The sequence below is a fragment of the Lynx rufus genome, unplaced genomic scaffold (assembly GCF_022079265.1).
Source record: "Lynx rufus isolate CCGP_SWC_20201006 ecotype Redwood Valley unplaced genomic scaffold, mLynRuf1.p SCAF_6, whole genome shotgun sequence".
Lineage (NCBI taxonomy): Eukaryota > Metazoa > Chordata > Mammalia > Carnivora > Felidae > Lynx > Lynx rufus.
In genome coordinates this window covers 44,854,667-44,880,940 of record NW_025814878.1, presented here as the reverse complement: position 1 = coordinate 44,880,940, position 26,274 = coordinate 44,854,667, and the positions used below count along the sequence as shown (strand labels likewise).

The following is a 26,274-nucleotide window of genomic DNA, read 5'->3' as shown; positions in this document are numbered from 1 at the left end:
TCTAGCTCTGAAGCCTTTTACTCTGGGATTGCAAATATGCCTTTAACCCTCAAAGCTCTACCATTTAAAAAACAAAAAGAAAAACTGGCAACAATAAATATGTTGTGGAGGGTGGGGGGGGGTGGAATTTATTTTTTTACATAAAATTGACCCCACTTAAAAATGAAAAAAACATTCTGAATCTTTGGCCAGTTGTTAAGAAAGCTGCATGTAGACAGTTGATTGCAGATAAGTGGATAAGTGTTAGGAATGGCATTTGGGCACCAGCTGTGACTCTTCACATGAGAAATGCTGTCTCAATAACTTGGCCGTAGAACGAACATAATGTTGGAAGAAGCCTAAGGGGATCAGGTTGGCCTTCATGTGGTTTGTCACATGCATTATGCAAGATTATAGTCTATATAGATCTGTGGTTCTCAAAGCACATCCAGGGAGGTCGAATCTATCCTCATAATAATATTAAGATTTTATTTATCTTTTGGACTCTCATTTTCTCATGCTGTAAGGTAGAATTTTCCTGGGGCTACATGACATGGAGATATCACCACGGATATGAGATCCAGCTGCCTTCTCTTAAGCAAAACATGAACCGTATTTTTAATTTGTAAAATATGTTTATATTCTATAAAAGCATATTAGTTATGTTAACCTGCAATGGGTTCATTACTGTAATTTTCAAATAAATTAACAAGAAATATGAGAAAAGTTTTCAGTTTTAAATGTCAAATGCAGTAACTATGGACAGATACAATCTGCATAAACAAAAGACCTTTAGTTAATTGAATAATTCTTATGAATGCAGAGAGCTCATGAGACCAAAAAGTTTGAGAAATTCTGCTCTATCTAGATCAGTGCTTCTTCTTCTTTTTTTTTTTTTAAAGTTTATTCATTTATTTTGAGAGAGAGAGAGAGAGCGAGCAACTATGGGCACTCAAGTGGGGGAGTGGCAAAGAGAGAGGGAAAGAGAATTCCAAGTGGGCTCCAAGCTCACAGCATGGAGCCTGATGCAGGGCTAAATCCCAAGGCCATGAGATCATCACCTGAGCCAAAATCAAAAGTCAGATGCTTAACCAACTGAGCCACTCAGGCCCCCCTAGATCAGTGCTTCTTAAACTTCACTGTGCATACCAATGCCCTGGGGATCTTGTGAAAATGCAGATTCTCATTCAGGATGTCTAGGGTGTCAGGATGCCTGAATGTCTGCATTTCCAATAAGCTCCCAATTATTGCTAGTGCTACGGTCTAGCCTATACTTTGAGAAGCAAGGGTCTAAATAGAAACACCTACTATAGGTAACACTGTTTGCTAGTTGCTCAACATTGGGCCTGAGCCTGAGTATCTAGCATAAAAGGACAGTACATTTTACTGCAATGAGAGTGACCCAAGTGGCTCATATGATATAAAATTAAAGATTTTTACATTTGCTGGTTTCTTATTTTACTAACTCATTCATTCATTCATTCACTTAACAAGGCTGGATTAAGCTGCTATCACGACAAGGAACTGTGACTGCTACTAAAATGAAGACCAGGTTCATTTATGTGTCATTTTGTCCTTATGTGTCATTTTATGAAAAAGACCCGGTTCTTGCAGTTGAGTAACTCACACTTGTGAGGCAAACTACTCAGAGAGAGGTAAACAAACAATAATATAGAGTGCTAGGTGCTATGACTGAGGTATGTGTGAAGTACGTACCTACTGTGGGACAAAGAGGATAGAAAGGGTCTAGCTCATCTCGAGAAAATTGGAGAAAACCTAATGGAGGTGACGACACTTGAACTAGGCCTCGAAGGATAAGCAAGGAATCCCAGGTAGAGAGCAGGCGAACACAAGTTCAGACTCAGGGGGTGCTCGTACAGAGTTACTTTTGGTGGTAGTGAGAAGCTCAGTGGGGCTGGAGTAGAAATTCCTGAAAGATTTTAGAAAGGAGAATGCCTTGACTAGGTGGAAGGATGTCTCCATTGCTGGTTAGGGGAAGGTAAGTCTGGAGCAAGGCATGATGAGTAGTTGGGGAGCCATGGCAGCGGTCAGGGAGCGATGCTGTGGACGTGAATTAAGGCAGTGGGATGGCAGAGAAGAGGAGAGGCTTTCTTCCAGGTTGAATGCTGGGGAAGTGGAAAAGGAAGCCGAGGAAGCATCTGGGACATCTTAGCATGAGGGTCTGGCAGAATGATACGGTAGTTAATTGAGAAGGGGAATATCAGAAGAGGAACACATTCAGGGTTGGAAGAAGAAACTCGAACAATATATGGAGAACTTATTTGCAGTCAGTTCCCATTATATTCTTACATGACTGGCCGCAAAGCAACAGAGAACTCTGAATTCTTTGGACATGCAATTTTCTGACTTTCTTTCAGATTCTGTAGACTCTGCTAAGCTTCAGTTAGCATAGTACCAAATCCATCACTATTGCAAAATTTGGGGGTTTTCCAAGTTTGCAACATATTGGAAAATTGTCAAAATTTTGTTGTAAGAATTATGCACTCGATCTAGATACCAACTTTGTAGTTGGAAATAAGACAGGAAAAAGAAGTCTCTATAACTGAATTTTTTCTTGCTCTGGGACATCTAATGAATGTGCTGGTTTATTAACCACACATATTTAGTCTTACAGGAACTTACATTGGTTGATTTCTGTCTTACACACATAACAAAGGAGGGTTTGAAAAGCATGAGAAAAATGCTAGTATCTGCAGAAATTAGAGATGCAATATCTTTGCTTTCCTGAATGACGTTTTAATTAGGCTTTGAGAGTAATAAAAAATTCATTAACCTTCAATATATTGGATTACTTCTCTTTCTCCATTATGCTTAGGGTGGGGTAGAAGTCCATTTGAATATCAATCTTTTTAACTATAAAATTACTATAGGCAGTTGCAGAAAATTTCGGGAGGCATATTATAAAGTGAAAAGAAGAAAATAAAAATCCATCCATGTCTCCACTAGCCAGATATAAATACTTAACAGCTTGACAGTGTCTCTTTAGATTTCAATTATATTTGTGCAGTTCTCTGGTTTGAAATCTGAATATTTTCATTCAGATTTACAAAAAATGTTTTTCTTGCAATGCTGGCACAGACCCTGTATTATTTTTCATTTTTCATTTGATTGCCACTGAACAGATAGGGGTTTCTGTGTGTGTTTCTAAAGCTCCCATGGTCCTCATACCTTGAGCTTTATTATATTGGTCATGTCCACCAGCATTTTCGAGTGGGCGCTTCTGTCTGGACAGTCCTTCAACCCAACCCAGTGTCTACACATAGGTGGTGCTCAAGTAAAACACTTTTTTTGTTAAATGGATAGATGAAATCAATAGACGAACCGATCCTTAATCAAAAGGAACCTAAGGAGCGCTGTGTCAGTGGTGAACTTCAAGTCAGATTTTCTTCCGTCTAGTTCTGGTCAGTGGGCGCCTGGCTTTCTCTAATGATGAGACAACTTATTGGATGGGAACTGGCCTTAGCCATGGTTTCTTCTTAGTTCTCTGGGCCTAGTTTATAGACTTGGGATAAAATATGGGTTATTAGAAACTGAGCATTCCTACCACCAGCTATCTGTCTGCTTCCACATGTTTCTTTTCCTTAATTCCTTTCTCATGCTTCCTTCTGGAGCCTTTCTAGAGAGTCTGCCATGTTCACTGGAGTACCTGGGGCCTCACCTGGCTGACTCAGCTGAGAACCCTTCCCAATGCATTCTAGTTCTGATAAGATGCAAGGTGGCTTTTTGGAAACATCCAACATATGTGGGATTTCATTCACTTTTCACTTTTCACTTAGCCACTTTCCTGCATTTGAAGCGTTAGCATCCCTCTTGTGGAGACATCTCTAAGCTCCTTTGCTATATCTAAAATGGTAGCGTAACTTTGTCTACTCTATATTCTATTGTCAAATGGCTTAGTTCCTTAAGATTAGTCTGTAAAAGATGAGGTCAAATTAAAAATGGACGTTGGAATGGGGGAAGAATCAGAAACAACGGGGGGGGGGCAAGGCAGAGGCATTACAAGCCTTCGAACTAAGAACAAAATGAAACAAGATGAAATAAAAGAAGGCCGTTTATTTTTGGCTGTGTATGGAAGATGGGGGAAATGAGTGAGGCTGTTAAGCAGTGAGAACTGATTGAAACTCGGGCCCACAGTCGGCTGCGAGGAAGTGTTCCTCCAGGCCACTGCTTCTTGTCTGGTGCCCTGACAACTGGGTGAACTGAAGGAGCTACAGGGAAGGAGCCTAAAATCTGGCACTGCTCGGCCAGGAGGCCAGAAGGGGCTGCCAAGGGAAACAGAAAAATCTGAGTTTGATTCCAGTGGGACACCGTTGACAATATATTTGCCATCTAAATGACAACATATCGTTACTATATGGGCAAGCCTCTCTGCTCACTACTTACGTTTAATTAAATACAAGTTACTTCCTTTTTTTTTCTGTCTTTCCAAATGAAATTTATAAGAATATATATGTGTATAGATATACATATATACATTTAGCTCTGTGGGATAAGGTTGTGGGTAATTTTCACTTTGAATTTCATGTAGTCTAGGTCTGTATTGTTGTTTTGTTTGTTTGCTACATCCAGCACATATTACTTCAGGGAAGAAAGCTATTTCCTTCCGGGTGGGGTAGGACGGCTATTTCTTTCTTTCTTTTTCAAATGTTCTGTCTTGGAGCAAAGTAACGGCGGGAAGATTGGCAGCTTCCTTGAGCAGGCGTATAAAAACTTACCCCCTATCCCATTCCCAAACTTTGATTGGAACTTCGGACGCCCAGAAGCCCTGAAGGAGTCACGTGATGACTGTCCCTTTCGGAGGCTCACGTCTAGGTCAGAGATGAAGCCATGACAGTGCCTTTTCTGACAACGTCATCGTCAGGAAGAGTGGCTTTGTCATAGCTCTTCGCAGGCACTAGCAGGATGGTCTTTTTGTCCTTTTACTTCAGTGTTCCATCTTACTGGCTGCCTGACAGCAGCTGACGGGGCCTACCCGTCCCTATCGCCTTCTATTTTAATAAGCCAGATGGCAAAGAGCCTCTACTTGGTCAAATCATCAGAGATGTACATCATTGGTTCAAGTGCATCCATGGGATTTTCTTTTCATATGTCACTGGGATTAAAATAACAGGAAACCGGAGATGGAAGCATTAGAAAGGGGCAGGTTTTGGCAGCTGCGTGTGCCTACACGGCTACAGAGGACATCCTGGATGTAACGGTTATTAAAAAGATGGGGGGAAGGGGAAGACAGAAACACCAGGACTGAACAAATACTACAGAGAGATGGCAGTGCCCAGTGTTTGCCACTACATACTCTCTGTCTCTAGAAAAATGGCAACTGCTAGGTTCCAAGTAGATGAAATGTTCTAATTTGCATCTTAATGTAATGCATTTACAGTGGGTAAAATCACACCTCCATGTGCATACCTCAGAGGCCACTTGTAATCAAAATGATCTGCTTAACAGGGATAATTATACTAATTTTGAGGGAAACAGGGTGTACTTAATTAAGAATTCCTGTAGCTTATGCAAAAATACTCTTGCAATTTTGGAAAGTCTCTTCTGCCTCAGAGGATCCTGAAGAATCTGATTTTCCGGCCGTGTGGTACAGCTCCTGATGGAAAACATGATCTTGGGGCATAAGACTTTCAAAACGCCTCCTGGGACTTCTCCTAAAGCCATTTCTGGTAAATATTTCGGTAGCCATTTTCACGAAGTTGCCAGTCCATTCAGTGAGAATAGAAAAGATGTGGCAAGCACTTTTTGCGAGAAGGCTTGTCTTGTCTCCTCCATGAGTCTCTATGATACTTCACTGAAGAAGAGTTAACTGGGGAATTCAGGGATTCACTCCAGTTAAGGGGAAAAATAGTCCTCTCGGGGCTGAAACACAGAATTACAAAGACCACAAGGCCAGAGCTTTCGTTTTTATTAGCTATTTGGCTCAGGCCTTTTTATTTTAAACAAATTTTGATCTGTAGACCTGACTATCTTAAGCTGTGAACTATGCTATATGAAACAACTGTTTTATTCTCCTGGTTTAGGTGGAGTGAAGCCAAACATATGGCAAACTATACTATTACAGAGGAATTTGGATGGATGGTTTCCCCCGCCGTGTATTGTTTTCAGTCTCTTCACCATTGGCCTCCGGGAAGAAACCAGCTGCCAAGGGTGGTCAGTCAGTCACCCTTCAGGAGGACTATGTACAGTCACACATATGCCTTGATGGCCACTTACAATCGTAAGCAGTTTCTATGAAGTGTTTTACAGGAAAAGGTGAAGGATAAAAAGAGAGCTTGATTAGCTCTTTCCCAGGTAGCTCAAAGGTCCAGGAAGAATATTTTATCCCCACTTAAGACACAGAAGGCCAAGGAAATGTCTGAAAAGTGATAGGTGCCCCCGACCTACCATACAGAATCCAGAGCCATCCAAGCACTCGTTGGAATTCCCGTTGCAGTCACAGGGCATACATGCTCCCGACTGGGCGAGAAAGAATCCGGCACCACATTTCTGAAACAGACACAACAAAAAACATGTGCTTTATTGAAAAGACCTATTTTGGTCAATGCTTTCTGTGAAGAATAGGGGAGATGATTATTCAGCTATCTAAATATTTCTTTACAAAATGTACCAGAATAAACTATTTACACTGCCATTCAGTGATGTATGTCCAATTTTCTTTGCTATCTTCCCTCCCCCTCCTTTTTAAAAACTGTTCGGAAGCATAGGAACACCTTTAACACTGTCCTAATATTGTAAGGAAGAATAAGGAGATTTTAGGTAACAGTAAAGGAGAAAGAAATTTTCTAATGTTTTCTAACAAAACGAAACAAAACAAAATAAAACTCTGACAATCAGTCAAGGTGAGAAGTTGCTTTAGGTTCCCTATAAATAAAGACTTATAGTATCACAAATTACTGGCTATAGTATAACAGCTTAGGGATGTGTCTTTTATGCCTGGGCTCTTAAAAAAAAAAAATCTATCTCTTCAGATCCTAAAATTTTAAAGGGAGGAGTAGGGAAGTTAATGAGTTCTTACACTTGTCAGGTCCTGTGTGGGTGACAGAGATTTCATTTATCCAAGCAGCTCTGCGAGGAACACATTATTTTCCTTCATTCTAGTGGCCAAATCCTTAGACCCAGAGGTGCTAAGTGGGTTGTGGTGTCGTTAAACCACCTTGTGCTGCACGAGTCAACCTGCACAATGATGAATTACCCTCCCACCAATGTCACTCATGCCCCAGTTGAGAAGCTTTGTAAGATTTTTTTCCTTATTTATGTGATTGGAATTGTGACTATGTCTTTTATGTTTCTTCAGGATGCCTTGATGATGCAAGGCAGCAATGGCATTGTGGACGTGGAAGTCCACTCCCTGCCCATCAGACAGATTTACTTCTAAAGAATTCCAGACAGATAAGCATCTGGGTTGTTTCCACAAACTTACAGAGTAGGAGATTTCACATCAACCTTCCCCCCACGCCCCATTTCATTGACTCATTGTAGTTTGTACTATCTTGGCCACCAGGAAATTTTTCATTATATCTGGCTGAAGTCCCTCTGACTGCTATGCAAGCCCATTTCCTCTTGCTTTTTTGTCTGTAAAGAAAGAACCACTAGACACTGTTCACAGTATAAAAACACCACCAGTTGGGATCCCAAAACTAAAATCTAATATATTCAATTGGGAGGACGTTTAATAGGGCATAATGACATTTGTCCATGAAGAAAAGCAGAAATTCCATTTTTCTAAGTGAGAGAAAGTAAGACTGAGAGGGAGCCAATTTATAATTTATAATGGAGAGTTTGTGGTTTTTCTCAATTCCACAAGGAACAATAGAGAGAGAAAGGTGCTAAAACTGTGGCAAGAAGCGTTTCATTTAGACCATCTGATTTCATACATGTATCCATTGCAAAACGATTACCACCATAGCTTTAGATAACACAGCCATCATGCCACCTAATTACCATTTCTTTTTCTGTGATTAGAAAATTTAAGATTTACTCTCTCAGCAACTTTCAAGCGTCTGATACGGTATTATTAACTACACTCATTGGGCAGCACATTAGGTATCCAGAACTTGATAATCTTGTAACTGGAAATTTGCACCCTTTGACCAACCTCTCCCCATTTCCCCTATTCCCCAGCCCCTGTGACCACCATTCTGATCCTTATGAGTTTCTATGAGTCCCAGTGAGTGGGGCAGAGACTAGAGGTGCATTAGGAGGAGAAAAGCACGTTATAATGGTAGGGAGTCTGGTAGTGATGCCTGGAAACAGAACATGAGAAGATCTACTTGTATCATCAACTGTAGTAGGACCTTCCTCTAGCCCAAAGCATCAAGTTTCAGTGAAGGTGCTCTCAACTGATATTAGTTCAAGCCTTTTGGGCACTTCTGCAGCTCTTTTTCCTGAAGAAGGCAAAGAAAATTAAGATTTGCCCTGAATAAATGCATCAGTTTGTATATGATGATAGCTAATCCCTTATGTCCTTGAGGCCCTAGCTAAATCAAGACACTCATGTTTTAAAAACAAAAATAGTTGAATCACTGTATTATACACCTGAAACTAACATAACACTCTATGTTAATTATTCTGGAATAAAAAAAACAATAAAAGAAAAAAAACAAAAAAACAAAAATAAAATTACACAACATAAAAAAAAAACCCAAATAACAATAGCAATAAACAGTTTTGGTAAATTCTGCTGGTAAAGTTAGAATAGCTTTAGATTTATTGAAAAATTACAAGAATCTGGTAATTAGTGTTCTAGGGTAAGAAGCACTATTGACAATAGCCAAAGTATGGAAAGAGTCCAAAAATCCATCAACTGATGAATGGATAAAGAAGATGTGGTATCTATCTATCTATCTATCTATTTATCTATCTATCTATCTAGATATAACTGGAATACTACTCAGCCATCAAAAAGAATGAAATCTTGCCATTTGCAACGACGTGGATGGGACTAGAGTGTATTGTGCTAAATGAAATAAGTCAGTCAGAGAAAGACAAACATCATAGGACTTCACTCACATGTGGAATGTAAGATACAAAACAGATGAACATAAGGGAAGGGGAGCAAAAATGAGATAAAAACAGAGAGGGAGACAAACCATAAGACACTCTTAAATGCAGAGAACAAACTGAGGGTTGCTGGTAGGGTGTTGGGTGGGGGGAAAGGCTGAAGGGGTGAGGGGCATTAAGGAGGACACTTGTTGGGATGAGCGCGGGGTGTTATATGTAAATGATGAATCACTAAATTCTATTCCTGAAATTATTACTGCACTATATATTAAATAACTTGGATTTAAATTTAAAAAAAAGTCCCCTGAAGATTCCAAAGGGTGACCAGGTTTGAAAGGATTGCTCTACAACGTCCCTCATAGTGCCTTGTACATGTTAATTGCTCAGTGAATATTTGTGACTTAAATTGTTTGGCCCAAGATAGGAAATCTGAAGCATATGTGCTGTTGGAAACCAATGGTTTATGCTGCTAATAGACTCACTGCTCCCAACTAGGGCTGGATTTGGTCTCCAGTCTTTTTCGACACAGTCCAGGCAGCCACTGCCCAGACTGGACGTGCCAAATTAAATCTTTATGTTGTGCCAAGTTTAGGAGGTGACTTCACCCAGAGAGTCTGTCATTATCCACTTATCCACTCCCCAGGCTAAGGCTCTGACCTTGTGTGAAATTGACTTGGCTCCAGTCTCTTAAACTGTGGGAGATAGGAAGAAAAAGGGAGGCAGGGATAGGGTCATGTGGGGCAGTCATTTGGCCCCCTGCCGGGAGGGTGGGGTTGGGTAGAAACCCAGCCAGCTTCTTTCCTGTAGGGCCTTGTTTACCTGAAAGATTATATTTTCTAATTCGTCTATCCTGAGGGGAGGCACCATTTTAAATTTGTGTAAAGGCACCATATAGGCTAATGGAAGCCCTGGGCATTCATTGGGAGCTTCTGATGTCACTACCACATGCACTGGCTACCTTGGACCCTTTGTGTTGTAGAATCTTAGAGGATTTCTTGGAATGGTAAATTCTTAAGTGGTTCAAGAGAAGTTTGAATGTCCTCAAGGAAGAGCTGTAAAATGTTGTTCCTTTTATGTAGAAATGTTCTGTCATGGCTCCAGAAAGTTCTGTTAATTTGTACTAACTGTCTTGAAATTCTGTAAAAACTGGCGAAATTGACCTTCGTTATAATATTAAAAGGTAGATAATTTTAGGAATGAAAGTAGAGTTATTTTTAGTTTGGTTTCTGGTTAACAATCTCTTGGCTTAGTGATTATAAGACCTGTGTTATTTCGAGACCTTTGAAAGCTAGAGTGGTCTTCCCACAGAGAAAACAAATGTCTGCCTGATTTCTTTTGGAATGTTCTCCAAAATTTATTAAACAAAGATGGTGTTTATGTATATATGTGTGTGTTTGGGCAAGAGAAGTCTTACAATCAATTTTTAGATGCCATACTGAACACTTTTGCCCACACGAGAAGACCTGACCGATAGCATACAACTATATGAACACATGGGTGGCTGATCTGAGAGCATTCAGAGGATTTATACTGCCTGGGATGGTGCCAAGGCCTTAAAAAATTAATAATAATAACAAGGATAATGATAATAAGAATGAAGATAATTGTAGTGTAGCTGTTATTCATTGAGGGTCTATATACCAAATATTATGATAAGAGCTTCATCCATATTATGACATTTGCTCTTTGTAACAACTCTGTGCATTAGGTAAAAGTATCTGCATTTTAGAAATGAACTGAGGGTCAGAGAAGATGAAAAATGTATCCGATGTCACACGGCTTTATAAGGAGTTCAGATTGATCCAAATCTTGTTCTTTCTCTATTATAACATGCTGCTTCTCATAAAAACAAAAGAGAAAGATGAAAGAAAGAAAGAAAGAAAGAAAGAAAGAAAGAAAGAAAAGAAAAATTTAATTGAACCTTTAATTAATTGAACATAAATATTACTGCATTGATCATGTTGTATACTTCTCTCATTTTACCCCACAATAGCCCTATGAAGGTAATAGCTGTCACCCACATTTTACAGATGAGTCTCTGTAGCTTATGGGATTTGTGATACAGACCAAGTGACACAGATGAGAAATGGTGGACCTAGGATTTAGATCATTTGTTTGACTCCTGGGTTTGAGCTCCTAATCATCTGGTATACCATTAATATATATTAACCAAACCCCTTTTGTTGGACATTTTGGTTATTTCCAAACTTTTGCTGCTACAAACAGTTCAAAGCAGGTTTAAAAGGATAAAAATGTACAACCTTTTCTTTAAACTCCAGAAAAAAAATCTTACAAAATAGATACATGCTTAAAATATATAGTTATTAATATATGAAAACTATTGAATGGGAATATCTACTCTTTAAGCAATTTACTTCAGCCCAGTTGTCATTTTGACAAATTACTTTCCACTAAATCACTTGGAGACTTTTTACAGCTCTCCATTATTAGCTACTATATTATTACAGCTTGTCTCGCTTGAATACTGATTAGATCAATCAATAACATTTACCTCTGTCTTCAAAGAATAATAGTGAAGATTACCATTTGCTTACTTTGTTATCATTAGTATGATGTCTTGCTTTGAGTAAAAATCAATGTACGTATATTTGACAAATTTTACATTTATAGAAGTTGGATGGAACTTTAAGAAGAAATTAGTATAACCACATGCCACATATATTTAAAGGAACTGGGAATGGCAGTATATGTTGATATCATTGCAGAAAGCATTATTTCCACAGGTCCATCGTACAATCATAATATTAATCATTTCATAAGTTAATATTATAGCAAAGTAAGACTATTTCTTAACAAAGAGGTAACACTTATATAGCTGCTTGATAATTTTTATTCTCCTATGAAGAAGTCCCTTGAGAGCAATGACTTAAACTGACAATATTGTCATCATACAGAACATTTTTTGAATTTTCTTAAGATTCTGAAATCAGGCTTTTTTGAGGTATTGTCCAGTCTGTATCCCTTGGGTGTAGCAAACTCAAGCTAAGTAATACCATTTTAGGTTAAAAACGTTCACAAAAATCTCACTGTGTTTTCCAAATATTGTCACAGAGGAGCTAATTGGCCCAAAGTCACCACATATGCATAGATATTGAATCTCTAGAACCTTCAGAATTTCTGTTGAAAACCCTGATTGACTAAATAATTTAAATGCTCAAATAGCACTCTCTAGCAATCTGAGGTCCCCAACCACCCATTAAAACGACAAAAATTGATCAAATTTAGGAGTCTGAAGTTGTCATCTGCTGTGAGACACATCTTGAGATCACCCTTGGAGAGAAATCAGCTCTAGCAAATGACCGTGGATTAATTATAATAGAATTCCATTACAAAGAGCATACTCTACAGCCCTGTGCCTGTTCTAGTAAGATCTGACCTATAATATGGTAGTCCCCACCTTATCTGTGGGGGATACACTCCAAGACCCTCAGTAGATGCCTGAAATCACAGATAGTCCTGAATGAACCCTGTACACATTATGTTTTTTCTGATACATACATACATACCTGTGATAAAATCTAATTTATAAATTAAGTACAGTAAGATTTCAAAATAACAATAAAAAACAATTATAACGACATACTGTAATAATAGTTATGTGAATGTGATCTCTTTCTCTCTCTCAAAATATTTTATTGTACTGTATTCACCTGTCTTCTTTTGTGATGATGTGACATGAAAACATGTGTACATGATGAGATGAAGTGAGGAGAATGATGTAAGTATTGTGACCTAGCGTTAGGCTACTATTAACCTGACAATACATCAGAAGGGGGATCATCTGCCTCTGGACGGAGGTTGACTTCAAGTAACTGAAACCACAGAAAGCTAAACCATGGACGGGGTGGAGGGGGGCACTGTAGAAATTGTCTTTGTGTCTTCAATCAAGGATTTACAAACATTTTACAAATACCGATTCGTCTTGTCTTCTGAATTAGACTTTTAGAATTCTGATTCATCAGCTTTTGCTTTAATTTACTGAGGCTCAATGTAGAAAGCATTTAAAAAAAAAACACCCCAAACCAAAAACCTCTCTGAATTCATTCACTTGTGCCCAGAGTCATTGCTACCTTCCAAATTAGTATTCTTCAAATTTAAGAGCCCACATTCAATTATCTTTCTGCTTGGGTTTTTGTATGTATATAATGAATCCACTTTTCTCCTTGTTTCTAGGCAACAACGATTTTAGCTCTACTCTTAGTTTTGGTGAGTTCCATTTTTTTAAAGCGATTATTAAAAGTCACTTTAACATTGAATATTATGCTCACTTAGGAGCCAAAACTTTGTGCCTTTACTCTGAGTCTACGCATGTTGCAAAATGCTGACTTCCATCTGCTTAAAACTTGGGCAGGCTTAAGAATCTGTATTCAGAGCTCTTCTAACGGGGATGATTAAAATAAATGGGCAACACCTATTCGAAAACATTGACTTAGCCTTTGCTGGGGAGGAGCCACTTCTGAAAACATGTGAATTTATTACATAGGTAGGCATCTCACAGTACCTTTTTTCTGTGTCTATAAAAATAAAAGGTAAAGTATCCGGGATGGAAGGCAGTCCTGGGGTAAGCTATTGGTAACTTTTAGCTCTATGATTTTTCAGGTAGGGCTTAACACGTCCCGGTTGTTCATACACCAAACTATATCAAAGTGCCAAAATATGTTAAAGGCATCATGCAATGTGCTACAGCTAGCAAGAAGTTGACTTCTTGATTGATTTTACTCGAATGTGGACAGAATTACCCACGTATCCTCCCTTGGGCCTCTTGAAGCGCTTGTTTGCGTAATTGAAATTCCCCACATTTTTAATAGGTGAAGTTAATTTTTAGATTTTGACAGTGATTTCACCATAGCTTGATTAGGAAAGCGGTTTCAACATTCTTCAGAGGTTTATCCAGTTGAAAGGCATTTCTTCTTATGATTGGCATAATACAGCGAGGGCATCGCGAAACACAAACTATGGTGCTAGCGTCTCCTAGTTGGCTCTTAGAGCTGCCTTCATGCCTGTTGCTCAGGACCCGTATCGGCCATGCATTGGCCGGCTTGCAAAACACTCCAGCTCTCCATTTAATCACCAGTGAAATAGAGACAAGGATTTAGGGTATGAGGAATTCTGAAAAGCACAGAGCCGTCTTGACCACGGGTAAGCCAGGTCCTTTAATTCTGTGAAGTGGAGAGGTATTTAGTGTGGCATTTACATCGCATTAGTGTGGCTATTTCTCAGCACTTTTTATGGACCTTGTGAGCGTTCTCTTGGGCAGGGAAACCAGTGCTCCACCCAAAGATTTCAAATAACTTTCCCAAACTGTACACTTGATCAAATGTTGTTAGGACTGTAGATACCAACAGACTCAGGCTGTGATGAAGTACTTATCACACTTGGCTCTCTTTAGTTGTGTAACTAAAAAGGATCAAACAAGAAAGTTTAGAGCCCTAAAGCCCTAAAGATTTTCTTTTTGAAGTGTTGGATTTGGGGATGATTATGTTCATTAATACTGATGAAAATTTCTTTAATTGTCTCCTTGAAAAGTTACTTTAAATGCTTTTTAAGTTGCTCATTTATAGTAGAGATTGCACTTATATAACATAATGGAGCATTAGTGTTGCCTTTTTTCCTTTGATTTTCTTGAAAAAAAAATCTGCTAAACATCTGGCTTTCTGTTCTGGGTTCTCCTCACATCATCTCATGTAACTGGCTTGTTCTTTTCACTCCTCGCCTTCCAAGCTACAGTTACACAACATAACCTTTGCCAGACTTTTTTTTATATCTGAAAACTGACTCAGTTTTATTTAATTTACTGGAGCAAATGCCATGGACACATTTCCAAGAAAGGAAGAGATGTGGCGTACAAGGGCTATAAGAACAAGTAGAGAGAAATGACTTCAGAGTTACAGGCATTTAGGGGATTTTTATGTGAGTCTTTCGCCACTTGGCAGGAATCAATGTTGTGAGATGACAGGCATTTCGGTCATCCTCAACTGGGTTTTTTGAATAATAACAGCTAATATTTATTGACCGACACCAGGCACTGAGTTAAGTGCTCTGTATAGACATTCCAATTTGGTCATCACCATTTAATGGCCCACAGACATCTGCAAATGTCTGACTAAATTGCCTTTTCTTTTCACAAGGAGTTGGGAGGCTTAATTGTCTGTAAACTTGCGGTGGCTTCCTCTCAGTGCACCCAGGGAAGGCAGTCGTGCTTCCTTGGGCAGTTGACTGGTTGGGGTGTTCCATCAGTTTCCTTTGCTAGTAAATGTACCCCTTCTGTCATGAGGTACCCCCTAGTATTTCAGTGCTACCCTCACCCTGGATCACTCAAGACGCAAAGCCGAAGGGGAATAGAGTCCTGTTTTTCTTTCCTTATGCTTCTCCTCATGGGTTTATGCATCACTGAAAAAAATGCTATTGCAGATTAGTAGGAAAGGAGAAATATATCCCAAACCTCTACTGTACTCATTAATTCTCAGGAGATAATCTTACCTCCTCTTTCAATGACAAAATAGAGGTCATTGGGCAGAAAATCTCATACTATCTATTTTTCTTCTCGAAATTCATCTTTATCTTGACTCATTCTAATTTCCTCTGCTCATCTCAGTGGAGATAGCACTCCTCATAGTAGAATAGATTAGCCCTCTCCCTGTGCTCTGGGACCCATCCACCTGACCCTGTGCTATCATCTGACCTCCTTCTCTCACACACCATCCATCAATTTGCACCTACAGGGGTGAGGAGAGGCAGAGCACCATTAGGTGCTGGGTTCTGTGTTGGATGAGCAGTTTCTTCCTTGTGGCTCATATGCCTTTTTTTTTTAATATGAAATTTATTGTCAAATTGGTTTCCATACAACACCCAGTGCTCATCCCAAAAGGTGACCTCCTCGATACCCATCACCCACACCCTCCCCTCCCTCCCACCCCCCATCAACCCTCAGTTTGTTCTCAGTTTTTAAGAGTCTCTTATGCTTTGGCTCTCTCCCTCTCTAACCTCTTTTTTTTTTTTTTCTTTTTCTTCTCCTCCCCCATGGTCTTCTGTTAAGTTTCTCAGGATCCACATAAGAGTGAAAACATATGGTATCTGTCTTTCTCTGTATGGCTTATTTCACTTAGCATCACACTCTCCAGTTCCATCCATGTTGCTACAAAGGGCCATTTTTCATTCTTTCTCATTGCCACATAGTACTCCATTGTGTATATAAACCACAATTTCTTTATCCATTTGTCAGTTGAAGGACATTTAGACTCTTCCCATAATTTGGCTATTGTTGAGAGTGCTGCTATAAACATTGGGGTACAAGTGCCCCTATGCATCATTACTCCTGTATCCCTTGGGTAAATTCCTAGCACTGGCTCATATTCTAAGAACACCTTCCCTCAGCCCTACCTCCCTTTCATTTTCCTCCTCGTTCGCTCAGCCAAACTTCACGTGTGAGAGAGAATTCAATCACACTGGCTCTGCTTTCTTTGTGCCCACCCGTGCCTCTATTTGTCTGACTTCTGTCTGCATTGTGCCACTAGAGAGCTGTCAGAGGAGCCAGGGCAGAGCTGTCAGAGCTGTTGGTTGATGTCGTGGTGGCTTTGCTTTTCCAGTCTTACTTGTTCTCCTTCTAGTACTTCACCTGGCTGAAATTCCCACCATGAAGTTCTCCCTTCTCTTGGTTTCCAGGACAATCCTGTCTTTGGGTTTTTCTGCTGCTTATCTTAGTATTTTGGAGGGGGGTGGGGGTGGAGCGGTAGGAAGGGAGTGCTGTCCCGCTTCCTCTGCTGCCTCCACACTGTTGATGTTCTCCAGGAATAGCCTCCGGATCCCTCTTTTCCATCTACACACTTTGTGATGTCAACCTCTCCCACAGTTTCATTCTCCATCTATATTCTGGTGACTCCCGGGTCCCTCTACATATCCCTGATCTCACTCTTATATGTCACACTCTTGTTTCCAAGTGCATCTGTAGTTCTATAGGCACATGGACTTGAATGTGTCCCATAGTAACATTATTATATCCTCTCCCCAATCTACGTCTCTTCTTATATCTCAGATAAAGATTATAGAACAGAAAAGGAAAAAGTAATGGGCTGATAGTTTTAAATTTTATCAATATATTTTGCAGTAATGTAATTTTTGGAAATGCTTCCAAAAGAATGGACTTGGCAAGGATCAGAAAATGGTTTGCACACAGAATGAGAACAGTTAAGTACCCAAGTTCTGTCTCTTCCTTTTCACAACCACTGTGCTATCATTGTTTATCTCAAATCCATGGCTTAACTGGAGACAGATGGAGTGCCACAGAGGTTAGAATCCCAAGTCAGAAAGGGCCTTACACAATTCTGAACTGTTGTAAACTTACTCTCTAAACTAACACCTCCATCTGTATCAGGGGGACTGTAGGACTGGAAGTTCCCCGAATTAATTTCTGTGTAGAATGCAATGTTTATTAAAGATTAACTAACCAGAATGTGCTAATTTGAAGCTTACATATTTGTTATAGTATTAAAACTCAACGGTAACCACAGTAACTGTGTAGAACTTAGACAACAAAAGATTTTTTTTTTTTTGAGGGAGGAGAATTTTGTCATTGACATTGTTTAGAAATGCTGGCACATGGGGATAATGAAAAGCAGACTGCGGTTCAGCAAGTTTTATTATTGTTTTAAAATTCTCTATACACAATGTGCCCCTCATTGCCTCCACCTGGGTTAGACAGTTCCCACATCCTGCCACCCTTCGGATGCTGCTACCTCGTAGAGTTTATACTCTAGCTCTGAAATGTTTACCAACATGAGTTTTCCCCTTGTTCCCCAAACCACTGTTTAGTTCAGGATCTTGGCGTTTCTTTCCTAGATTATTATGATAGTCTCCACCCTACTTTCTTGGTCATCAGACTTTCTCCCTTGCAGCTCATTCTTCATTACCAGAATTAATTTTAAGAAATCTTACAATACTACTTTTCTGTTTCAAAACTCCCAGTGGCTCTTTATTCACTGCTTAAACAAGTAAATAACCTTCTTTAGCATGATGTATGAGGCTCCGCTTTCACAATTCAACCTTAACTTGTCCTTTAGGGTCAACCTGTGCTCCCTATACTTAAACTACATATTTCCACTCTTCCCCATCCCCCAAATATACCATTCTCTTGACCATGGTGACTTTGCACCAGAGTCTGGGGGTGTCTTTCTCCCCTTCATCACTTGTGAACCTTTCCCTTAGTCTCAGACTCGGTCCCTTTTCTTCTGTGTTCTCATGGTTCTGTGCACACATCTCATCGGAACACATGGAACATGTTATTACAATTTTAAATTTGCACTTCTGCCTCTTTGGAATCACTGTGAGCCCTTGGAGAACAGGAATAGTATCATGCTGGTCTTTGTATCCTCAGCAACTATCAGAGTCGTTAGCGAATAACAAGCAGGTTTTGAAAATACATTAGTAGTTGGGGCGCCTGGGTGGCACAGTCGGTTAAGCGTCCGACTTCAGCCAGGTCACGATCTCGCGGTCCGTGAGTTCGAGCCCCGCGTCAGGCTCTGGGCTGATGGCTCGGAGCCTGGAGCCTGTTTCCAATTCTGTGTCTCCCTCTCTCTCTGCCCCTCCCCCGTTCATGCTCTGTCTCTCTCTGTCCCCAAAATAAATAAACGTTGAAAAAAAAATTAAAAAAAAAAGAAAATACATTAGTTGAAAAAAGTGGACTTGAATCTGTAACGAAGGAACCAAGTGTGGGCAAACTGTGTAGAAACTTTGGAGAGCTTTTGGCAAATCTCACAAGTAAAGATCTTCAGTTGTGATTGAATTTTTAAAATATAATGCTGAAGAAAAAAAAAACAGCTGCAGAACAGAAACACTACATTTATCCTGCATTTGGAAACATGTAAAATAATATTATACTATACAGTGTGTAGGGACACACACATATAAAGAAAAGTATGAGATATGAACGGGAATCTAAGAAATCAGGCCATTTAAGGGTAGAGGAGGGGAAGGGGATTGAGGAAGGATATATGTCGGCAATGTTTTATTTTTTAAGCTCCATACAGGGCACACAAATGCTCATGAAAGAGTAAAAGCACGAAAACATGAAAAAGAAACAAAAGATGACACAGGTTGGCTGGATTCTGGATTTCCTTGTCTAGACCTGGTGAGGTCTCTAAAACATCATCTCTGGGAAGTGACTAATGTGGTCTTAACAATAGATTTAGATGCTTGTGTATAATTTCCCTAACTTCCTTGTTATTCACTTTATGTACCATGATCGTTATACAGAGTTAAAAAAATAAGCATAAGAACATTCCTTTCTTAATTTGTCCTTCCTTTGTTTTTCATCTTACAGCTAGCAGCTACAACAGCCCATGGGAAAGCCTGGCATGTGTCTGTATGTCTGTCTTAGTTAAAGCATGCATCAGCTCTTAGGTTTTTCTCAAATGTTTAAAAGACTATTTAACTTGAGTTACACTAACTAACTCATTCCAGCAGTAAAGCTACATGTCCTGGGCTATCTGTGCAATCTGGAGTACTTTTAGGGGGCTTATTTATTCTAGTTGGGATGTACTAATTTAAGGCAGAGGTAAAAGATACTCAAAATGGTGCACAATTTTCCAATGCCTGAGAAACTAAATTTTAAAATTCAAGGAGGAGAAATCACAGGCTAGTTTTCTGTTCTAAAAGGGGAGTTGGGGTCCGAATTCGGACAGCCCTGTTTCCTGAGGGACAAAGACATCTGATAAGTGGGAGTCCCACCCACTTCTGGCTTTAGATTGGCAGAACATGGCAGAGTGACCCAGAAGCTGGGCTAAAGTTTGGCCTCTCCAGCTGGCATGGAAATGAAAAGGGGAATAGGGAAAGATAGAGCAATGATTCAAGCCAAATGGAGTTGAATTGTGGAATGTAAGGTTATGTTCTTGCGTTACGTGGAAATCAAGATTATGGTCTTTGCTTCATTTGTTTTGGTATGATCTCTTCCTCATTGTTCCCTCACCTGAAAGTAAATAGTTCGCGAATTAAGACAGCTAATTGCAGCAGATGCCTTGGGAAAGTATTCCCCCACCTGAGAGGAAATGGTAAAAGCCATGAATTTCCAAAGAGAGCCTGTCCATTGACACAGTCGGTCATCAGGGGCCCAGCACGAAACAGAATTCACTTGACAGGGTTCGAATGAAGCGTGGGGAAGTTAAGGCAGCAAGGCATGTAGAGGCAATGGGAACAAAAATCTACCACACCTAGGTCCCAAGGAGTGAAGAAACATTGTTCCACTAACCCAGGTCGGGGCAGAGCTGTGGAGAGGCCACCAAGGGCTCTGCAGTCTTGCCGAGGCCACAGTTTCTGCCCAGGAGGCAGTGCTTAAGGCAGAGAGGGAACAGGCAGAACACCAGCCCCCCCCACCCCCTCCTGTTTTCTGGTTCAGCAAGGCAATATGAGTATCTCAGTCTGCAAGGGTGGGCCTCTGCAGGCAGAGCAAGGCAGGAGGGCCAAGCTAGGGTCTGGGGGGAGCGGAGGAGAGCAGGTGCAGAAGAGTAAACAGCACGCCATCGCCCCCAAGAGTGTGGCAGGAGAAGACACTCAAGCAGCAGTAGGAAATAATTGTCATGCCAGCTCTTTATCTGGGGACTGCTTAATGGTCCAGCAGATGTGTGAAATGACATCTGATTGACTTTCTTTTTCAGACGGTCCTAGGCCAACGGCTCTTTCAAATAACCAAGTTGTTTTTTTTTAAATCAAATCTTTGAAGGCTGATTAAATAATGTTATTTTACCAATGAGGGTGGTTTTAAAACCCTGCAACGGAAGCCAACTTGGCTTTTGTCAGAAAATTAGTAAATGTGATACCAGAAATCGCTGCGGCTGTGTGCACTAAGCTAAAGTTAGTCTGAAAGTTTAGGGTTATTTATATCCAGGTGCCTTTTAATCACACCTGCTTCATGGCCCCCTCCTCACTGTCTTTGTTGGTGGGGGGCAGTTTGTCTCCTTCCCAGATGGCCCTGTTCCTCAGTTTTCCTCAGTCACAGCCTCTGTAAACAGGCAAAACGAGGATGACCCCCACTATCTCCTCCAACATCCCAAGCTCAACCTTACATTTCATACAAATTTGCTCAGCATTTAGGAGAGAGCTGTTTGTTGTTGAAGGGGAACGGTCTTTTTAGCTATAATTATTCTGAACCTAATTAGTGTGGCAGTGACAACAGATGTTTAAGTGGTCCCACTAGGGGGCTGTAGTCAGGAAAAAGCATGGGTACAACTACCTCTTACAAGACATTTTGGAGTAGCAGGTAACAGACTGAAAAGAGATAACAAATTGAATTCTATCCATCTGGGGATCGAAATTGCACTATCTAAAGACAGATTGCACTTCATATATTTGGACCCCTTCTATAATAATTTATAACAATCTGAAAAAGGCGACATTTCCCCCCTGTTCAGTTGATGGAACACATATCTAGGAAATCCAAATAGATAAGAATTTGTTTTCAAAGATAGGATGCCTTTCAAGTAATCAAGTTTGGGGGTTCTCAATATAACTGCAGTGAATCAACTGTGAAATCAGGAAATAAAGAGCATTTCATAGGGAGGGGGAAAGTTTCCTTCCAACGTGTTCCCTTTTCTTTCTTCTTCTTCTAACAGCTTACAAATTCTCTTTCCCTCTCTACATACAAATACGTAACTTTAGGTCATTTTCCTTTAGATTTTGCCCCCCCCCCAAATTGTCAGAATATGATGAAAATCTACCCTTGGGTATTTTAAGAAATGCACACATGTGTATCCATGTTCAAGTTTCCATTTGTTAACTCTGCATCTGGCAGTCATTTAGGAAGTATTTGTTGAGTGAGTGCATCAATTTCTCCTCCAAATATGCTTGCATTTAGGACACCCCCAGCTTTAGACCTCGTTGATATATCTCCCATGTGCATTGATGTGATACACTATACCATCTTTCCTTACAGCAGCCATAATTCCCTACAGTCCCGTCCTTTGGAGACAACTTGGAGCAGCGGAAGGCATGGGGTCACCTGGATTCCAGTTCCAGTTCTACAACCCAGGCTATTTAATGCTAGCCTCTCAGTTTCCCTTTCTGAAAAAAAAAAAAAAATTGGAGTGGTCACCATATTGCTTCCTAGGGTGGCTCTGAGGATTAACTAATATTGTGCCTTCAAAGTCCAACAGAAGGACATGCAAGGGGTTCAATAGCTATTAGTTTCCTCGTTTCCTTTTCAACCTGTCTGTGTCACAGTCATCTGTTTTAACTGGTGGCCCTGCAGTGCGGTGTAACTCTTTCTTTATGGCACACAGCTCAGCAATGACACCTGAAGTTACCAGTTCATCGTCTTTCCTCCCCAGAAGGCTTAACTCCCCAAGAACAGAAACTGGATTTGCCTGATTTATCACTGTATCCTTGGTGCCTTGCATAGCAGGCATTTAATAAATATGTACTGAATGTATCTTGGTGTTACAGAATCACAGGACTTGAGAGCTGGTGAGGATCTTAGTGATTACCTTGTCCAGCCCCTCATTTTAAATGTGGGAAAACCGAGACTTGGAGAAATAAGGGACTTATCAGAAGTAATTTACATAGAGTGTGTTAATGCAGCCCTTTCTACTCTTTCCACTAAGCCACGCTTCTTGATGATGATGCAGAAAATGACGTTGAGAATTGCAAGGGTATTGTGGAAACTCACATCTCTTCTGGGGCTGCAGACAGGCCCACACTGTCCTCCTCTGCCTTCCACAGGTATATATCTGGGATAAAACTCAACTCTGCTCTGGGCACCTGGGTGGCCAGGTCAGTTGAGTGTCAGACTCTTGATTTCGGCTCAGGTCATGATCTCATGGTTCGTGGGATGGAGCCCCACATTGAGCTCTATGGTAACAGTGCTGAGCCTGCTTAGGATTCTCTCTCTCCCTCTCTCTGTCCCTCCCCTGCTCATATTCTCTCTCTCTCTCTCTCTCTCTCTCTCTCTCTCTCCTTTTCTCCCCCCCCAAATAAATAAATAAGCATTTAGAAAAAAATCAACTCTGCTCATGGTTATCAGATTTGACGAGAATTTTACTAAAGTTATACTGCTAGTACCATCTTCCTATTTCACAGGTAATTGCCAACATCATCAAAAGGTCTTAACACCACTCCCCAGGCAGGACCGGTGAAGGCGTGAGGGTGGGGGTGGGATGGACAGTGGGGGAAGGTGATGAGAGAGAACACTTTTAAGCCTTTTTCAGGTTGCCTTTGAGTGTAGGGTGCACTCAAGATAGGAAACATTGCCTGTCAGCCCTCTGTAATTACTTGATTTGGCATATGCCAATTATTATTAATTTAAATATAATAAGTTACAGCTGGTGTTTCAATGTGTAACACTTTCTGGGTAGTGCAGATAGAAATGGACTGCAAAGCAAATAACGTAGATTACTCATTAGGGAAGTCAACCCTTGCTAGAAGCTGGTTGTATGACATCCGGCTGTGTCCCTGACACCTCCCTTGTTCCATGTGAGGGATCTGACAACGGGCCTTGGGAAAGGATGCCCCTCTGTGTCGTATACATCAGCAGGTGTTTCCCCTTATGAATCAGAAGTGGATGTCTGGTTAGGCAGAATGTATGGCAGCTTGACATGTCCGGCCCCAACTAACAGGGAGACTATGACCCATAAATTGTACTAATAAAATACCATCACTATAATTTTGACAGAGCCATGAAACCAGCAACACGGAAGGAGGCTAGATCCCACAGAGGGGCTTGTGATTGACTCAAAATTTAGAATTGTTTGTTGAACCCTGCACCCTGCCATTGATATGTCTTATGAGGCCAATTTTATGAGGCAAACGACAATGAGACTCAACCCCCAAGTGTTCTTATTTGTAAAATGTGAGCAGTAGAACTTATTAAGCAAACATTTTACGTCTCTGCTCTGTGTCAAGTGCCCAAAAGTCTCAGAAGAATGAATTTTCAGGGCAAGATCGGAGTCTGTTTAGGGACTCTGATGACAGGGCCATTTTCAAACAGTTCGTAAATAAACAAATATATCAAACACCAAGTGCTTTCAGAAAGTATGGGGAAAGAGTTACCATCCTGCACATTTAGCTCCACAATGTGGGAAGCTAATTAAGAAAAGAAAGAAAGAAAGAAAGAAAGAAAGAAAGAAAGAAAGAAAGAAAGAAAGAAAGAAACTTTTCCAATAAATGGTAAATCTATGCAAACAAAATTTTAACTATATCATGAACTGTCCATAAGCTACTTCAGTTCTTTTTAGAACATGAATGATATTCAAAATTGGTGCAGAATTGCCATCCTTTTCCTATCATTTGGGGTTATTTCCTATGATTTTTTTTGTCCCCAGCTTCCCTCCCCTAAAAATTTAATTGTGTCATTTTGGTAAAATGCTGCTTAATTTCTAACTTTACTTCGTTCCGGTTTACATTTATAAATGGCACAAATAACCTGTACCTTTCTTTTTAGTAAAGATTCTGAGGATAGTTTCAGAATCACTTTACCATCTGATGGTATCTGTAGCTTTTAAAATTTGCCCCCAAATAACTACCGTAATCATGATAGTTACTGGGGTAGAGCATACTCACACCAGTGAAAAGATACAAACTAGCGTGGAAGGAAAATGAGGACAAAGTAGCTGCCAGCGTGCAGAATGCTACAAATCTATTCTGTGCACAGCTACTTTACTGACAACAAAATAATACACATTTGTGAAAGGAAATGGATGGGGAAGGCTGAGGGTGTTTGATTTAAAGTAACTCTGTTATCTGTCATTTGAGGGGGGAAAGTTGTGCTGATTTTAAAACAATACTTGAGTTACAGATGTTTCCAGACCCCTTCCCTGATCCAAGGAAACAAAATACCATTCAGCAACAAACCCAGATTTGGAGATGGGGCTTGTTCCAATATAAACATTTCTTAGCTAGACCTTCTCTATGAAACTGCATCGTCAATTTTTCCATATACAGTGGGAAAGACAAAGCTTTTAGCTTAAAAGGCATTTTCACCCGCAGTGCAGAGCGCCTGGAATGCATAGTGTAGGGACGCCATGGCTCACCATTGATGTCAAGTTGAATGCTGATAGGGCCACCAGAATTACAGAGTTATGTCAGAATGTACATATGCCGCAAACAAAAAACCCAGCACTGCTTTGGCTTTCAGTACTTGGTATTTACTTGGCCATTTAGTCTTTCTTTTTGTTTTATGTACCACCGTTCACCTGAGACCTAGTTTAGAGTGTAGCACAAAGCAGGCATTTGACGAATAAGTGAGAGATGCATAAATTATTACCTTTTTTGAGCACTTCATATTGAAGGCACTTGGCAAGGCAATTTAGGGAATCAGAAGATGAATCACGGACACTGATGGCCTGTGTAACTTGCCATAAAGGTAGGGTAGAACGTACTAAGATCATAGTGTAACAGGAGAGGTACAGAGAAATGCTGAGAGACTGAAGAAGGAAACCTTACTTTTTTTTAAAGTTTATTTATTTATTTTGAGACAGAGAGAAAGAGAGAGAGAGAGAATCCCAAGTAGCCCAACATGGGGCTTGATCCCAGAAACTCTGAGATCATGACTTGAGCTGAAACCAATAATCGGACTCTTAACCGACTGAGCCACCCAGGCGTCACAGGAAAGATGACTTTTACCTTGGGAATGGGCGGGGGGGGGGGGGGGGGGAGGGGGGCATACTTCAGAGGAGGTGACCATTGTGTCAAGGGTTTTTTTTGTTGTTTTGTTTTTGTTTTTTGGTTTTTTTTTTCTTTGTTTTTTTTTGAGGAAAGCTGGAGCTGAAATGCTGGAAAGCATAGGTCAATTTTTAGTCACTCCCCATAAGGTACAAAGGCTCAAACTTTTATTCCTTCTGGTTTTGTTTGTTTGCTTGTTTTGTTTTGTTTTCTCAAAGCAGGCATTCTTCATTCATGGTAATCTACTTCAATATACTTCAATAATCCACTTCAATCTATAAGTTGGACCTACTATTTTTCTACTTTCTGGGATCTTCTTTGGAAAGATTGGTTTAATATCACCATTAAACTCATGTGACATCTTTCGTAACCTTCTTGCTTATACTACTTGCTATACTCACACAGAGATACGACTCTCTCTGTTAAAACATTGTAGATAATATTAGAGGCATCCCCTAAACCCTGAAGTAAGTGTTAAGTATGCCTAGAAGCCTCAATAATTCTTTGTGGTCCTCAGAACTCCACGAGTGACTTTCATGTGGAGAGGAATGTAGGAATTTTGGAAGTGGCAATAACTTCCAAGTTATAATTGATGCATGGGGAGAATGTCAT

General features: G+C 40.2%; 1 protein-coding gene across 2 annotated transcripts in view; it reads right to left on the bottom strand.

Moving 5' to 3' along the window:
* The window catches only part of LAMA4 (laminin subunit alpha 4), a 143,626-nt gene that overhangs the window by 101,060 nt on the left and 16,292 nt on the right, over positions 1-26,274 (bottom strand). For both annotated transcript variants that reach the window (XM_047102954.1, XM_047102955.1), the window contains exon 2: positions 6,385-6,486. In XM_047102954.1, coding sequence (XP_046958910.1) covers positions 6,385-6,486 — 102 coding nt within the window. The remainder of the gene's footprint in view (positions 1-6,384; positions 6,487-26,274) is intronic.